Source organism: Musa acuminata, chromosome BXJ3-8 (assembly GCF_036884655.1).
Source record: "Musa acuminata AAA Group cultivar baxijiao chromosome BXJ3-8, Cavendish_Baxijiao_AAA, whole genome shotgun sequence".
Taxonomy (NCBI): domain Eukaryota; kingdom Viridiplantae; phylum Streptophyta; class Magnoliopsida; order Zingiberales; family Musaceae; genus Musa; species Musa acuminata.
This window is the reverse complement of record NC_088356.1, coordinates 50966195-50983975: the sequence shown is the minus strand read 5'-3', so window position 1 is coordinate 50983975 and position 17781 is coordinate 50966195. Positions and strand designations below refer to the sequence as shown.

Genomic DNA, 17781 nt, shown 5'->3' with positions numbered 1-17781 from the left:
TTCATTTTAAAAATACAACACCACTAAATCTGAGCCCCTAACATTAACTACCAAGTTATATTAAGCAAATTAAAGATTCTCTAACACACACACACACACACTCGAGCTCTCGTTCAAAGAGACGACTAACAAAATAGTGAACAAGGACACGAGAAACAAAAGTCTAGAACCTAAACAACTCAGGCTTTGCATGTCTGCTGTTTGGAATTGTTTTCCAACGTCATTGAAGAATTAGCAAATTACCCAAAACAAAAGCTTGTTTCATACTCTTGCCCTCTTATTGCTGCAACTTGGGCACTTGTACTGTTTGATGTGCTCAGCTCGGGCAGGGGTGATCCTGACACACTTCCCGTGGAACCATCTTTCACACATGTCACAGCATATCCAAAACTCATCATTGGCATAATTGTCTCCACATGCACCACATAGAGTGTTCTCGTGATCCTCTTCTTCTTCCTCCTCCTCATCTGCGCCACTATCTTCATCTTCTTTTGGAGAATGCATCTTTGAAGCCCGGGTTTGGGACTCAGCCGGTCTTGACTGCTGAAGACATACAGGCAGCAAATATTGCAAATAAACAGACAAAATAAGAAGGAATAAAAACGTGATGTAAGAAGAATTTACCGTCTTTGAGTTGGGCTTGTTCTTGCTGCTGCTATTAGAGGTCTTCTCCTTAGACAGCTTCTTGGCAGTTCCAGTTACAACTTCAAATATGGTGGGGAGATTGTTAATCATATTGAAAAGCCTCCTCCTGTGATAGTTACAACACCACAGGGGAAAATGATATCATGAATTTCCAATTTCCTAACAAGGAATCTTCTAAAAATGCTAAAAAATACAGATAAACAAATTGTATCCTATAGTATAACACCATAATTCAGTAACTCCAACAAGGAGAGAGCCACAGTAGAGTTCAAGTTCTTATCAGAAACATATGATAAAATATATGCCATGTATGAATAAAAAACACTCTCATAGCAACTGAAAAGCCAGATATCAAAACAACCAGAGTCTGCAACCATGTAAACCCAAGCAATCATAAGTTCTGATAGCTATATGCATATACTCTAAATTCATAAAGCCTAATAGCAACAATTAATTTCAATGTTATAAAGCAAATAAATCCAGGGCCTTACATAGCAGATTGTTGTCCATCTATGTGTATTTCACAAAATATACAATAGGGCATAATGGTCCAGAATTATTTGCTCTAGTTGACAGGCAAGGTTCTATCAGGATAATTAGTTGTAAAGCCTGGCTTCACTGCACAAAAAATAATGGAAAGAAAACAGAAGAGTTGCTCTAGTCACATTCACCGGCAACAGCCATTTAAAGAACTTGGGGCAACTTTGCAGCAAGTCACGGGTGTCTCAGATGCACTATATATAAGCAAAAGCAGAACCGACCCTTTTTTCTTAATACTGTTTCTATTTTTGTGAAAAAGTAATTAATTCATTGAAGTTGAGATGACAAGTTAAAAAGAAAGCAATGAAGGCAAAATTATATGCACTTTTACAGTCCATATCAACACTGCACTGAGACCACAATACACGAATTTTGAAAGTGAACCAACTACATAACATTACCTCCTACAAATTTAGACTTGTTAGCATACCATCTCCATGAACAACATGGTGTAAAAGATGGGGTAGGCTAGAAAGTTGTTTCTTTTGAATCTCTACGTAACTTGAAGCTAGGCTGCATTTGGTTTGGGTTCAAGAGGAATGGGTTATTTTATATCAGGAAAAACAAAAACAGAATACCAAGCGTCGTTTAACCAACCATTTTCTTGGGCTATTATATTCTGCATTATCGAAATGGAACTCATTTTGACAAGGTTCATTTAACCCTTAACTCCAAAGGGTTAATTTAACCCTCAACACTTTTGATAAGGCTAAGACAACCGAAACCACACGAATTTAGGCAATTTTTTCATATATGGGTTTAGCAAACTACAAAGATCAACCACGTAGTACAACTATATAAAAATTCTCAATCTTACAGATGTCAAAGCAAACAAGCAGATGTTCTTGCTTATATGGTTAAAGTATAACATAATTAAGAAAAGCTACTTAACTTGATGTGCATCTGACTTTGGAAGGAATAGATTAATTACTAAATTCATACTGAACAGATCAACAACATTTGGAACTTGCTAATAAGAACAAAGTAACAGAAAGTGATAAAGGCAACATTGTTAAGTTGACGACAAAGGCATCATTGCTAAGGTGACTTTCCATAGCTCAAACCAGATAAACCTTACCTGGATTCCTTATCAAATCCAAAGCGTGCCCCAAAATAGAAGGCAACAGCAAGTAACCATGCATCACTGTGGACTGCAACTAGGGCAAGCCAGTCCTTTTCTTCCATGCCATCTCTGGCAAAGTTAATTCCCAAGGCTGGCTCAGGAAGTTCTGGAGGTACTTCCTCAGCAGGCAAGGTTACTTCCCAAGTCTCGTTAGGAAGCCCATAAAGACATAAGTTCTCCTTTTCTGCAAATATAATCAAATCATAAGCAGTCACATTTAACACTTTGTTAACTAAACAATACATGCTAAAGTATGTGGTTATCAACATAAGTTCCAGAAAACACCGAGGAATATCCTGACGCAAAGCTCTTCTACATATCTAAAAGGAAAAGCTGACAATAGTATATCATACGGAATGGATTGTAATTGTAGAAGACAACTCAGATATCAAAGGGGTAAATTGTTCTAACGGAAGATTACTTTCAATGTTTGTATTGATACTACAACATGCAGTAATTTAAGATCCATTCGAAAAGAAAAATGGCAGAAGAATCAGAAATTATTGAGAACATATAGTTATACCAAGTATTTGATGCAACTTGGAATTAGTTTAGTTCACATTTGACATAATTGGTTTTACGTTTCAGTAAACTAGTCTACTTTGATTGTTATTCAGTAACTTCAATTGAAATGTATCTGTTGATCAGTTTTCCAATTCTTTCATGTGATTTTCAGTTAATTCTCATTGTTAGCTTTCTGTAATTTATGATAATACTCAATTAATTAATATTGTCCCTTTTCAAGATTTGTGGGATACTTGACGCTTGTTCAAACCAATTCAATAGGACACCCATGGTCATTGAGAAACTCACAACTATCATATCAGCAGTTATGCTACCTCTATCTATGAATTGCATCCTTCCCTTTTGTATACAAAATTGTGCATTACTATTAATTATTGGAAGAAAAAAGAAATGTATCAACATAAACAACCAAAATCTTATAACAATAATGTATATTATATAGTATTTTAACACAGTCCAACTCATATAGTAGTTATTTTGTACATGTTGTCATTTATTACTTGTTTTAACTTGTAATGATTTCTTAAGCTATTTTCCCTGCTTCCAGCTCAGATGTTGTTTCTCAAATCAGATTTGTATCCTGGTACTTGTGGGATCTTATTGGTAACAGCCCTAGACAGACTCTGCTTGTCACAAACCTGACAATAAAAGCATATTCTGGTTGAGCTTAAATGGGTTTATGGCATAAACCAATGTAATGTTCTTGACCACAGCAACCTGATTGACCAATTCAATAATCAGGTTAACATGTTAAATGTGTTGTAATCAGATTTACATATTAATCATGCCGTGTTTGGTTGATAATATGGGTTAAATCATGTCAATATGAGTAAAACATGACTAGGAGTCAGTGATCAGAATGTGTAATTGATTAAGTTGACTCAAGGATGAGTTAATTATACCCTCCTAGACCCATCTCAATCATGCTTATAAATTTACTCTTTTAAGGAGGTTTGTGGTAAAAATGATTTACTAGATTACCTGATTAATAAGAGGTTGTACTTGGATAGAAATATTGACAATAGTTCCCAAATTTTGGCATTAGTATTGGGATCAGCAAGTTGACAATCCAGCAGGATCAGTAGGATAAATCAAATCAGGTTGGTTGGATCAAATTTGACCAATAAAAATAATTTTAAAATTCAATATCTAAAAAATCGACTACTATTCCGCAAATGTGATGATAAATTCAAACACCACCATTATGCAGCATTTCCAAACATCAAGAAAATGTTCCAATTGAATGAGACCAAACAAAAGCAACTTCAATTGCAATCATAGGTACCAAAGGGTAGCACTGCATCTCTAAATGGAACATTCTCAATTAGAATATCATTCTAGCAATACACAAACAAAATGATGAGAAACAACAAAGCCCCTCAAAGTGCCTAAAATTGGCCTAACCATCAACATCCTCAAGAGAGTCTGATTTTAGTCAAAAGCAAGATTAATTACAGGGTATGCACAATAGGTTAATAGATACATTCCACCAAGCAAAGCAAGCAGAGATGAAAACAAACAAATTCCAATCATTCAACACCCATTTATCTGAATAATAGATAAAAACAATGAACTGCTTTTAAGTGAAGCAGCAGGACCGTATAAATTATTAATAGAAAATAGTATGATGAAATGAAACAAATCATATTCAACTAATTCTAAGTATGACCTGATGATTCTTTAGACTGTAAATAATAGTGAAATAGTTGTTGCCATATATGTAGAGAAGGAAAGAAGACTAAATAAGGGAGAAAAACAAGAAATGAAATAGATGGGACGAGGATAACACAGAAGACTAAGCAAATTTGACTATCATAGGTGAGTTTTTCTGTCCACTAGCCAAATCCTGATTATATGCCTTCTGTTTATATTTAACTCAATCAACAATTTTCTTACGCAAGCGAGGTCTTGGATAACTCTATATAAACTGAAAAAGATGGGACAAGGGTAACACAGAAGACTAAACAAAACTGGCTATCATAGTTGAGTTTTCCTGTCCACTAGCCAAATCCTTCAAATATGCCTTCTGTTTATGTTTAACTCAAGCAACTATTTTCCTACGCACGCTAGGCCTTAGTAAACTCTATATAAACTGATCTGGACATCAACTAAGTGATACAATGCGAGTAACTTTGACCAACTACAGGAAATGCATAACAAACTAACGTAATATACCAATTACCACTAGACCGACAAACAAAACAACATGAAATTCCATTAATCATTCATCACCAAATTATCTGATAAATCGAGTGAAGCCACTAGAAATCGAGGACCAAACCATGGATCTAACAAAACCGAGAGGCGTAACCCTAACCAAAGAGTATAAACCAAAGAAAGGGGCGACCGTTTCACCTGGATCGCACAGCTGGTAGAACTTCTCCACATCTGCACCACCAGAAGCAGCAATTAAACACATTAATTTCGAGGAAAAGCACCAACAAGTGCAGCACGTCCGTAAAAACGAAACGATAAGAACCGGTTGTGAGCGCCTTGATCATGCCGGCTCTCCGGCCTCTGAAGTCGCGGAAGACCTCCTCCGCGGTGCGAGAACTGTGAGGCCCTCCGCCACCCTCCATGGCTCGAATCGGGTACAAGCCAACGGCAGAGAAATCGAGGCCACGAAACAATGATTCAAGCGGGATATAGTCCACGAGATGACGGAGAAAGGGCTCGAGTGAGGAGAGAGACTAGGGCTTTGATTTCATCGACGAGAAGATTAGATTAGGGTGGGAGACTTGGAGCGATGGAGAGATTCAACTCCCGGCTCAATTACGAGAGAGAGAGAGAGGAGAGAGGGAGAGAGTTTTGTGTTTGGTTGGGGGTTTTGGTATTAATATTAGTTGGGTGCGGTTCGGAGCTCCATTTCTGTTACTATTGTCTTCCAGCGGAAGATATATAATGGTCGCAATCCTTCAATCACCGACACGTTCGTTTACCTTTCTTTTGATTGAAGGAAATCCCAGATCGGACTTAATTTGTGGCAGGGAAAACGAACCTGGTTAAGAATGGAGTACTCGAAGCGTTGCTCCGTTACAATGTGCAACGTCGGCCGGTCAAGTTACCGGTTAGGGGAGGTGACCAGTGATCTGGTTTTGAGCTCTCTGTTTAAGTAAGACCAGAGACCCGGTTACCTGGTTTCATGTACCCGTCCCATCTAACTCCACTGTAACTTGATCTGGTTGTGGAGCCCGTTGCGTGGCAGCCTGCAATCGCGCCTGCTGGTCGCGTTGCTATTGCACGTGTTGGTTTGCAAGCACGGGTAACACGAGAGCACCAATCGTTAGCCGGCTCGGTCACGCCATTAGATCCTACGTGGAACTTTACCGACTGAGCCATCCGTCCGTTGCATCACCGGTCACGAATCTTGGAACATTTTTTGGCCCCGACTAATTTCTTTTAAGAGAAAATGAGGGAGATAGTGTTTCTATACGACTGATCTTTGTTTTATGACTGTTATTTGACACATGAAGCTTTCATCAGTTAAAAATTGTGGATGTGCTAAATGCATATATCTAGTGAATATTCTCTCATTAATATACTTAATATTTTATAATCGACAAAGAAATCATATCATATCTATGACTCTCTTCCTCTCAATGTATTTGCTCTGTGGTCGTCGTCCTCATCGTCTTTTACCCTGTTATTCTTTTACGTATTTTTATCACAACAAGTGGGTAAACATTTTATATATATATGTGGGTAAACATTACACGACAGTTTATGCATGCTACAAACTCCGTAAAGCCCAGTCTGAGCAAAAAGTAGGAGCAGACTATATATGAGCAGCTTATTAGCTAATAAACAGCAGTTCTTGACAGGGATAAGGGCCAAAATACCATCCCTGAAGTGGGTTGAAATACCAGAACAGGACAAGACAAGGGACATGATTTTTACAGAACTCATATATCGCCGGAAATACAGCTATATATTGATCTACTTTCACATCTCAATTCATCTGAACTGCAAATCTTCCACACCTCTGCTCTAATCCTGCATAAAGGTATAACAGGAAGGTTAGCAACAAATCAGCCAGTCAAACAAGGAGACGATGCATGGACTTGCAGAACTGATGTTTTGGTAAAAGATGCCATCTGTTTCTGTTCATTTTAGAAATTTAGTTGTTCCCTAAGGAAGAAGCCAAGGATCAGAAGCACCATCTGATAATGAATTATCTTCTATGGAAAGCAATCTCTAGCAAGAGGAACATCAGTTGTTGACACAGAAAAGATTTAGTACACAAATAATCTGCATTAGTTGTAAGCCATGAAGTTTGAAGTTTTCTCTGGTTCGCATGATCTTATCTAACTATAAGAATCCATATCCTTGCGCGTTGTAATGTTGGATAAGTATCAGCTAAATACCATCCTCACAAACATTCCACTTGTCTTGAGGACAAATTCTATATAGCCACTTCAAAAAGCTATCATTTTCAGATCTTGGTTGATGCATGTACTAACAAACTAAGGTGTCCCGCAAAACCTAAACTGCTAAATCTGTTATGGTATTTATAGTGAATGTGTCTTAGAGAACAAAAATGAAAGACAAAAAATACTAGCATTTGATCTCATATCCTTTTTGTCACACCTAGATGAGTGTCATTCTTCATTAATTATATATCTCAGTGTTTCATCTTTTTTGGTTGGTCTATCTTTAACAAAATTTTCAAACCAACAAACACAAGAAGTCAGTTCAGATGTAAAGCTTCTGTAATGTAAGTGTTTTACTCATGTCCTTGAAATCTATTACCAATTATATATGTCATCTTGAAGATATCACGCAAGACGCTTTACTACACAAGGTTGTAAATTTTCTAACATTAACTGCTAGAATTCTTTCTCTCTTTTTGCCTATGTCAGCTAGTGCACAGACAGCTCTCAACAGGATTTGCACCAAACAACAAAAAATGTCCAGGAAGAAGCATTCAAAACATGACAACTATTTTCATGTTGACAGTTCACATAAGTACTACTCATCAACGGCTAGTGATATTTTAGCACTAACATGTATATGTCTAACAAAATCAACAAGCAGATGCAGTCCATCGATGAAATTAGTCACACAAACGCATATAAGTGTCTTTTAAGGGGAAAAGGATGACAACTAAGCTAACTTACCTCGCCATCATCATCATCTCCCTTCTTAAGGCGAGTGCTTCCACCCTCTTTGCTGATTGGCAACTTCATGTGTCCAAATGGAGTGTTTACATCGATGTTTCCTTTCATAGAATAACCAGTACCCCTTCCTCTAATCATATCCCAAAGAGCAGAGCCGAAGTCTTTTGGCCTAAAAGAGAAAGGAATCTCCATTGTTGTAGTTCCATTCTTTTCAATCGTTGTCGATTTGTTTAGCTCTGCACTTGCAATGCTGATATCAGCGAGCCAAAATTCATAATCCAGTGAATTGAGCCCCAGGTCGAAGTCGTTCTTGTTGTCTAACTTCAGGTGCAGGGATGCCATTGTCTCCTCAAAGGAGAACTTATCGAAGTGTACCTTTTCAACATCAATGTCCGGCTTGTATGGTACTGGAATCTCACCAGTCTTCTCCAGAGGCAGGGTGATCCTCCCAAAAATCGGCACATCCACGATGAGATCAACCTTGACTCTGTAAGGGATGATGCTTCCAGGCTTGATATCATGGTAAGTGCTCTTGATGTCATCGTATATTAACGTCACCGGAATCTTGACAGTCTCAGAGCCATGCGCATGTATCGTACCAGCATCAGGGATCAGTCCAGACACCAGCTTCCTCCCATCACTTTCGATCAAGTAATTGATATCAATGAGGGGAATCGGGATGGGATTAGGGTTCGTGATCAGCACATCAACGACAATCTCTGCCTTCTCCAGATTGATGCATGGTAGATGGACGGCAGCAACATCGGCAGTTGGCTTCCCGAAGCCTATCGCCTCCTCAATTTTCTCACCAACATCCTCAATGAAGTCCTTCACTTTGTCGAAAAAACCCCCTTTTTCTTCATGCCCCTCATCTTTCTCGTGCTTTTTCTCCTTGGCTTCTCTTTCGACAACTCTTGGGTCATCAGAGGATGCCATGCCTAAAACATAAAGAAAAAGATCGTCTAATACAAACTAAATTCAAGACAGATGATTATTAGATCTAAATCATAAAAATAACATTTATCCTAACGTAAAGAAATAAAGAAACAAAACGATACACTTAAATGAGTTCATTTTCTTTTCAGATCCAAAATCGGTAGGGTAAATCCATCCAAAACAGACGCCAAGAAACACTTGGAAGCTAAAAGCATGACGAGATGAGTAACATCATCCAGAACCTTCAAGATCGGTTTAATACGCCCGACGATCGTCAGTATATTTTACCTAATTCCAGAATAACAGATGAAAGAAAGAGATGATCAAAAGATTTGACAGACAGCTAGAAGGCAAGTAACGATCACGCACCGAGATCAGGAACAGACGCAAAACTGGGATCAATCTGTTGCTTTTCTGGCCTCGGATTGGGCAGACTGAGGATGGAGATGGCGAGGATCGACTGGAGAGAAATTAGAGGGAGCAAGGAGAAGAAGATCGGGTGCCAGCAGTACCTGATGATGACCACGCGGAAACGACGCAGAGGTCACGGCGGTGCGACACGCGCGGCGGTGCGATGGGGGGAGCGCGGTTGCTTTCGCTCCACTTGTAAGCTCGATCTCGGCACGTGCTCTGCACGTCGTTAGCAACCCCGGCAAGAACGCGGCTCCGTCAAACTCGTCACGACTTAAGTCACTACTAATGCCGTGGGCGAAGACACAGCTATTGCAGCGTCGAAGAAACGAGTTCATCGTGATTCGTGTCATGAACCATTGATCCCACGAACCGCATGATACTTTACCGGTCGAAAGGTATACGCCCCAATTGGACCGGGTTTTCCCATGTGGATGCAATTACTTATGATCAATTTCTGCATCAGCAAAATAAATAATTTTAGAATTATTCTATAAATCTATGACAAAATATACTTCAGAAAAAAGTGTTGTAAATCTCTTACTCTTAGAGTTGAAAGATTTTCATGGGATAATGAAATCTGAAAAAGAAAGGTGTAAAAGTTCTCTTTAAAGAGTTACAAGGGTACTTGATCTTTAGAGAAATCAGGAGCGGAGGAGTGGACGTAGGTAGAGATGATCGAACCACTATAAAAATCTGATTTGTATTTATTTTATACTTTTTATTTATATTATAAATTGATCATTACGCTTTTATGTTTTTTTTTTAAGTTAAACATTTTTTATTTAATTTCTTGCAGGATCAAAGTCCACACGAAACACAGATCAGTGAACAATGTCAGTGCCAATAAAGTTATACTACAGAGAAGACATGAAAACCGCATCCACAGCAAAGAGCTTTCAGGAAACCAGTGACCAAAACAAAAAACCATTAGCTCTTCCTGTGGGTGAAATTAAACTACCATATGAAACTAGCATGTCAACTTGTTCCTAGAACTGGATAGCTTTAGTGCCAGGTTCATGTACTCATTGAATTTAGTCAGTACCATCAAGATATCCTTTGAATAAACAAGATCTGTAGCATCTCCAGGTGCAAAATCTACTTTGTTTGCATAATAAACATCCAACTTGCAAATTAACTACGGTTGGAAATTTCCAAGGAGGTTTGATGTCAACCTGATATATCATGAATTCATCAGTTGCTGAATTCACACTGCAAACTGTCTTGACCTGCTTAGATGTAAGCAAATACAAACTAAGATGAAAGACTTGTGACTGGAAGTTTCATCAAGCAGGCTTGAAGGAGGAGATCAGTTATTTTGACTGATGCATCTGTTTCAGGTCACTTTGTTTCGACTCACGCTTTTCAGCTTCTTTGACTCGAGTGATAAGGTGGTCAGCTTCTTCCACCTGATGGCTGATTAATCTGTAGACCTGCTACTGTCTGCATTCTATTTTCAGCTGAGCGTGGAAAGAAATCCACATCGGAAAGGATTAGATCACTTTGCTTGACTAATTTATTGCACCTTCCATGGAATTCCAATGTGGGAGGCATGGGTCTGAAGAAACAGAGTTGGTGATCAGTGAAGAGTTAGGTGACCAAGGAGGCTTGTTCATGCACGGCTCTGTCCCTTCGGGACCATGGAAACCCGCTACCCCGAGCCACCAATGATGAGAACAGCAGTGTTGAGACGGCATGAAGCAAGCTTCATCAAGAGCGACACTCCAAGAGCTCATTTCTCGTCTTGGTGATTATTATACGCCAAGTGATTGACTGTTGCATTGTTTGATCTTCTTCATGATCTTTTCTAATGACAGTGGGTGACAGGAGATTTCCATCTTTATCCTGACAGCAAGAAGGAACTCAAGAAGGAACCAAAGTCAACTCAGCTTTCTTCTCCCTCCTTATAAGAGGCTTGGCAGAACCTTCAAACTCTTCCAACCGAGAAAAGAATGGAAGGGCTGATCCCATACATCTACAGGGCGATCAAGAGAAGAAAGGCTCGCAAGTACTACCGGTCCCTCTCGACCGGTTCTTCGCAGTGGTTTGGCGACCCCAACACCCAGAGATTCCTCCGGCCGGCGCCGATCAAGCTCGGGAGTTTCCATGAGGACCAGAATGGCCACAGGAGGCACCGCTCGCTGGAGGACTTCTCGCCCGAGAGGGTTGGCGGCGGACATGGCCGCTTGGCCAAGCAGACGAGGTTTGGGAGCAGCCGCATGTTCTCATGCATTACTGGTGCGAATTAGATTGCATGTATATGACCGAATGATCGAAGATTTCATCAACTTTGAAGACAAGTTGTGTTTATGTACCTTTCGATGCAAGTCTTCTTATAATGATCTGTTCATGTCATAAAGTCTCCTTAGTAGGAGGAGGAGGAAGAAGAATTCCTTCTGATGTTGCATAAATTATGCAATCTTGTTTGTAAGATATGATCGAATTATGTTGAGTTAAGATTAAGTTGGTTGTTGAAATCACCTGTGCGATGATGAACATTGAACGATGCAAGCAACTCTTGGTTTTGGAAGAAGACCAAGTCAAAATTAGAGATGGAACAAATAGATCTAAATATATAAGCAAAAACAGAAAAAGTATTTGTAATTGTAGTCGAAGAAAATTTGATGACTGGGAAAATTCGGACATGAGTTTAAAGAAATAATTAAACCATCTAAATAATAAAACTTATGACATCATACAATCCTTCGGGTCAACGCTTCAATTGGATGATTTAATGCTTATTTATTTGATTGATTTTGGATATATTTATGAAAATATATTATGATTCTGTATAAAAATAAAATCTAATAAAACTAATTCTCTCGCCTTTAATGAATATTAAAGGAGAGGAGACTTTGTCCACCAATTAGAAAGTCTTATTAATTCTACTAAAATATACTAAGTGCTCAATCGAGCTATGGTGTAACATGCAAAGGATTAAAATTAATATTTTAATATTGCACCTATGGAGGATCACATTATCGACCCTCAAAAAAAAGATAACAGCAAACAATTCAAACACCAATATGCAAGAACTCTCAGTAATTAAATTCTCATAATTTATTATTTCTATGAGAAAACTAAACATGTTTGCAAGACGAAAATTAGTTCCTAGATTCATTGGCTTATTTGATATCTTAAATAAGATCAAACCTATAACATACATATTGGCATTACCCCTAGATTTGGATAACATCTAAGATGGCTTCCACGTCTCTATGCTCCAAAGATATATTAGAGATATATCCTATGTTATATATTACCAACTTATATAATTAAAAGATGATGTCACCTTTATAGAACAATCAATCCGAATCTTAGAAAGGAAAAAGCATATTCTTAGGAATAAAGTTATATATTTGATAAAAATCAATTGGTAACACAATTCATACCAACTTGGGAAAGAGATAAAGATAGAGTGAGTAGTTTCTTTGTATAATTTCTTGAGATAAACTAAATTATTGGACCAAATTTCTTTAAGAGGAGAGAAATATAATCAAATCCCTAATTTAGGCATAATTTTTTATTTTTTATTTTTGCTAATGAGATTTAGGAAATAATTATATAACATTTCAAGTAGGGTGATATCTTTTTGTTAGTAAATTAAATAAATATAAATATTTAATAAAATATATAAAAATTAAAAAAATCCTTATATGGATGACTCACCTCCTCCTATTTAAGGGGAATGATTCATCTTTTTCGATTCTCGATAAGCTAAGCCTGAGAAGAGGAGTTACATCCTAAAAGGTAAGTTCCTTTGCTTTTCTTGAAAAATATATTTCTTTTATTTTCTTTAAATGATTAAAATTTTATTATTGAATTAAAATATATGATATGTAGTTCTCAAATATTTTTTATTTCTTTAAATATCAAAAATTTTAGTTTTAGATTAAAACATATTATATGAAGTTTCTAAAATCTTCTTTTATTATTTTAAAGGTTTAGAATTTTATTTTATGATTAAAACATGTTAAAATTATTTATGTCATATGTATTTCTAAAATTTTTAATAGATAAAAATAGTAGAAATACATATGATATGAATGTATAATATTTGATTATTTTCTATTTATACATGATTAAGAATATTATTTTCTGCTTATACAGTTTTATCATTTAGTTTACTATTATTTATTATATTTCATTAACTTATTGCTAATGAATAGATATTTAATTATAATTTCGTTGTAATTCAAAATTGAAAGAATTGGTTAGGATTTGAGTTGAAATTATTCATTAGGCTAGGCCGATCAATAAGCCAAACCCAACACTAGGCCATAATCCACAGGCTAAGACCAGACAACAGGTCATGCTTATCTCATAAGTCATATCATAACCTAGCCAAGCCCAATTAACAAGCTAAGCGCTGCTAATAAGTCAAGCCCCAGCCTATAGGCTTGCTCGGTTCAATCTAACACGAGAAATCATATGCAGTAAACATAACTAGTCCATGGGCTATGAATTGGCTGATGTGGTGCATGTGTAGTCATGTGTAGTACACATGATCAATGCATGAATTGACCCAACCTAACCCAATATTATATGGTTTAGCCAATTATTTTTATTTTGTTTGATTTGGGTTTAAACCGTGATTGAACTGGGTCAGATTTGAAGATTAGAGATCTATTTATATCGGTTCTAATTAAATTGAGTTTAATTAGATCGATCGAACTATAGTTCAAGTCAATTAAAGATCAATTGAGATTATTTGATATTAATAATATTTAAAAGAAATATTTTAATATATTATTTCATCCCGATATAGACATGATCAGTATTAGATATTGTTTTCCTACCGAGAGTATGTAAGGTAATTCCCTTTAGGGATTAGCAAGCCGTCAAATGTGACAACAAACAGTTCCTCCGTTCATTGTTGGGTGGAACATGATCATATTTTAATAGACGAGAAACAATATGAGTTTATTGTCATCCGTTGTTAGGAGAACATAAACTAATCTTGTCTGATAAAGTTTCTTCATTCATTTATTGAAAAAATATTTTTTCGAATATTTGATATACGCTAGTGAGATAATTGACTTTTGATTATATTTATTTTACAATTGATAATAAGGGTTTTTAGTGTTATTGTAATTTTTTTTTATTTTTAATTTTTATAATGACCTCACAATGATAATTCCAATAAGAGCATACATTCCTCTATGCTTAAGTAAGATTAGTTGAATTTATTTTTAAGTTAATATCACCATATTTCTTAATAAAACATATGATTATTTATAGATAATTTAATAAATACATTATATATATATATATGTATATATATTTGATGTGACAGTTGGTGACAGGATGTGACAGTTTAATCTTATTCATGATCTTTTCTAACGACAGTTGGTGACAGGAGATTTCCATCTTTATCCTGACAACAATTTCTTGTTCTGCAAGCGAATGCGGCATAGGGATTCACTCAAGGAGGATCCAAAGTCAACTCAGATTTCTTCTCCCTCTTTATGAGAGGCTTGACAGAACCTTCAACACTTTCACCAGAGAAAAGAATGGAAGGACTGATCCCATACATCTACAGGGCGATCAAGAGAAGAAAGGCTCGCAAGTACTACCGTTCCCTCTCGACCGGTTCTTCGCAGTGGTTTGGTGACACCAACACCCAGAGGTTCCTCCGGCCGCCGCCGATCAAGCTCGGGAGTTTCCATCAGGAGCAGAATCGCCACAGGAGGCACCGCTCACCGGAGGACTTCTCGTCCAAGAGGGTTGGCGGCGAACGTGGCCGCTCGGCCAAGCAGACGAGGTTTGGGTGGTTCAGCCGCATGTTCTCATGCATTACTGGTGCGAATTAGATTGCATGTGTACGAACGAATGATCGAAGATTTCATGAACTTTAAAGCCAAACAACTCTTCTTATGATGATCTGTTCATGTCGCAATCTTGTTTGTAAGATATGATCGAATTATGTTGAATTAAGATTAAATATTTAATAATAATTAAACCATCTAAAATAATAGAACTTATGACATCATGCTGTCCCTATGGTCAACGCGCAGCACCGCAGTGAATAAGGGAGTCTCCAGAAGCCGCACCTCTCTGCTTCAGACCCCTTCCCATTCCTTTACTTTCCTTTCGTCCTGAAGCTAAACATCGACGGAAGACCGCAAGAGATCCTTTGGGATCGTCCATCGTTTTGTCGGTTTCGATCTTGGTTGGATTGTTTGCGGAATTCCTCATTAAATATCCGATCTTGTGGACGTTTCCGCATCGAAGAAACCATCGCTTGGAGTTTTCCCATTAGAAATTCGGGAAAACCGATAAAAATCCGATCTTTCCTGGAATTCTGTTCGGTCGGGCACCGCTCATGTCGCTTCCGTTCGGTGAGCAGCCGCCGCCGGCGTACGCGGAGCCCTCGGGATCGCAAAGCGGGGGCGGCTCGATCGGGCCGGTGATCGGGGTGGTGTTGGGGGTGGTGGCGCTGGCGGTGGTGGCCGGGCTGGTGGGGCGGCTCTGCTCCGGCCTCTCGATACTCGGGTACGGGCACTACGACCTCCACGGGTGGATCGAGCGGAAGTGCGCCGCCTGCGTGGACGGGAGGCCGGAAGCGCCGCCGCCGCCTCAGCCGAGCACCAACGTCGCTCCGGCTGCGGCGGTGACGGTGGAGGAGGCGAAGCGGAAGAGGGAGATACCGGAGGAGGTTGCATGAGGTTGCTTGTGCTGCGTGCCTGTGAAGCTCTCTTCTTGTAGTGTGCTCCTTCTCACTTCTCTGTATCCATGGACATACTGTAATAAAGGATGAGCACTTCACTCATCCATGGATGAAGCTTTTGTCTGCTCGGTATCAATAAGACATGGCAGTCTCGACATCGACATGAAAGGCAAAGCCGAGGAATATTGGTCAACTCAGTATTTCTTTGGCATCACTCTCTCTCTCTCTCTCTCTCTCTCTCTCTCTCTTGAAGGAATATAAGAATAATAATTTAAGCCTCAAAAATAATCTTTTTGAGAAAATATAGGAAAGATTGTACCATTTTACATCGACGAAAGTCTCGTTCACTGCATCTCATTTTCTAAATTAAATATCGCACACATGTAGTTGTTGTTATTATTGTGTATAAGCAGCATTTGGAAGGATGCAAATTAACATTGTGAATTATGGAAAGAAAAAAAAAATAAAGGTAAAAAATTTCACCACTTATCTTTTAAAAATACAAATAACCTTCGGATTGATTTGGAGATCTAAAATTGGCTACGAATGCAATTAATGAGCAAAGCTAAAGAGATTAGGGAATTTCATGTAATTGCATTGATTTGATTATGATATATATCCGTACATAGACTTTGGTCGATGAGTCCTAACATCTAAAGAAAATATTCATTATATGTGATTATAAAGAATTTAATATTAGTAGTTTACCATTTTTAAATCTGTCCTAGCGACAAAAGAACAATTAAAGGATCCGTAGATATTGTGTCTTTATCATTAGGTCCAATAAAATCTCATAGAGACGGAGGCCTCACCCTCGTCACTATATTTTCGTGGAAGGAGAGTCGTGACCTCTTCCGTAACAAGTTTGATGGTGTAAAAGAAGAGAGAAAGTAATGACGGAAATAGTGTAGGGCGACAACATAGAGCGAAGATGAGTTCGATGAGAAGCTAAGAATAAAATGATAATTTATTAAAAATCTTTTATAAAAATCTTTTAAGTTTTTTTCATTTTTTTTAAGTATCCATACTGACACAATCTACTTAAGTTAATTTAAAATATCTATTAATCAAGCTTGAAGTAGGTAGATATAGAAAAAATAAATCTCCAAATCTGATTTAGTAGAAATTGATTTGCTCCACTTGTTAGTTTGATATGAGACATAATAAAGTGAAATTTAATGATTCTTTTTTGAGAAAATTATAGACTGATTAAGAATGAGAACATCAAATAATTAAGATTATAGTGAGAGTGGGAAGGTATCCGACAAAGTCTATTTCAATGCTTCAACCAATAATATGATTTAAAAGATTCATGAACTTGGGGGGTTATAAAGTAGAATACTAAACATATGATCATGAGAATCCAAGGAGTGATTATGAGGATTAGAGCTGAAAGTTTCCATTTGATCGATCATATTAGTAATCTTTAGAAATTGATGAGAGAATATTTTTTTAAAATATTTTTTATTCTAAAAATATTACACTCGAAATTTTATAAACATGAATTTCTTATGATTCTAATTCTATTTTTCTTTAACCTTTAGACCTTAAACCGATTTAAGTGTATATAGATATATTTCTCATTTTAGAAGATCGATGCGACTAAAAAAAAAAAAAAGATGAGTATATAGATAGATATATTTCTCATTTCCACTTTGAAATGAATAAATAAAAATGTAAATTTATAATCATATTAGCACATATATTGATTATATTTGTAATATAAAATAAATATTCATATTAAATTATTGAGATGATTTTTTTATATTAAAAAAAGGGTATGCTCATAAACAATAAGGCCACAAAAAGAATTT

General features: G+C 37.2%; 3 protein-coding genes across 5 annotated transcripts; 1 reads left to right on the top strand and 2 right to left on the bottom strand.

Annotated features, from left to right (window-relative positions):
• Positions 1 to 30: 30 nt before the first annotated feature.
• On the bottom strand, positions 31 to 5629 carry LOC103995709 (PHD finger protein ALFIN-LIKE 6). 2 transcript variants are annotated; one of them, XM_009416369.3, is made up of 5 exons: positions 5313 to 5629; positions 5189 to 5221; positions 2264 to 2492; positions 625 to 751; positions 31 to 543 (listed from the first exon to the last, which is right to left on the bottom strand). In XM_009416369.3, the coding sequence occupies exons 1-5, from the start codon at positions 5410 to 5412 to the stop codon at positions 262 to 264; spliced, it is 771 nt and encodes a 256-aa protein (XP_009414644.1). In that variant the 5' UTR covers positions 5413 to 5629; the 3' UTR covers positions 31 to 261. The 2 variants fall into 2 exon arrangements, with proteins under 2 accessions (XP_009414644.1, XP_009414645.1); XM_009416370.3 differs by having other exon boundaries at positions 31 to 540.
• Positions 5630 to 6507: 878 nt separating this feature from the next.
• On the bottom strand, positions 6508 to 9547 carry LOC135581409 (desiccation-related protein At2g46140-like). Of its 2 annotated transcripts, none has more exons than XM_065163922.1 (3): positions 9399 to 9547; positions 7951 to 8888; positions 6508 to 6826 (listed from the first exon to the last, which is right to left on the bottom strand). In XM_065163922.1, the coding sequence occupies exons 2-3, from the start codon at positions 8884 to 8886 to the stop codon at positions 6821 to 6823; spliced, it is 942 nt and encodes a 313-aa protein (XP_065019994.1). In that variant the 5' UTR covers positions 8887 to 8888; positions 9399 to 9547; the 3' UTR covers positions 6508 to 6820. The 2 variants fall into 2 exon arrangements, with proteins under 2 accessions (XP_065019994.1, XP_065019993.1); XM_065163921.1 differs by having other exon boundaries at positions 9256 to 9428.
• Positions 9548 to 15622: 6075 nt separating this feature from the next.
• LOC135644299 (uncharacterized) lies at positions 15623 to 15964 on the top strand. Its single transcript, XM_065161766.1, has one exon. The coding sequence runs from the start codon at positions 15623 to 15625 to the stop codon at positions 15962 to 15964; it is 342 nt and encodes a 113-aa protein (XP_065017838.1).
• The last annotated feature ends 1817 nt before the right edge of the window (positions 15965 to 17781 follow it).

Excerpts from the sequence above, each read along its gene's own strand:
- LOC103995709 (XM_009416369.3), bottom strand. The coding sequence starts at position 5,412 with ATGGAGGGTGGCGGAGGGCCTCACAGTTCTCGCACCGCGGAGGAGGTC. Across the intron at positions 5,222-5,312 it reads GATCAAGGCGCTCACAACCG|ATGTGGAGAAGTTCTACCAG; the intron begins GTTCTTATCGTT and ends CTGGTGGTGCAG. Across the intron at positions 752-2,263 it reads GGATTTGATAAGGAATCCAG|GAGGAGGCTTTTCAATATGA; the intron begins GTAAGGTTTATC and ends TAACTATCACAG.
- LOC135581409 (XM_065163922.1), bottom strand. The coding sequence starts at position 8,886 with ATGGCATCCTCTGATGACCCAAGAGTTGTCGAAAGAGAAGCCAAGGAG.
- LOC135644299 (XM_065161766.1), top strand. The coding sequence starts at position 15,623 with ATGTCGCTTCCGTTCGGTGAGCAGCCGCCGCCGGCGTACGCGGAGCCC.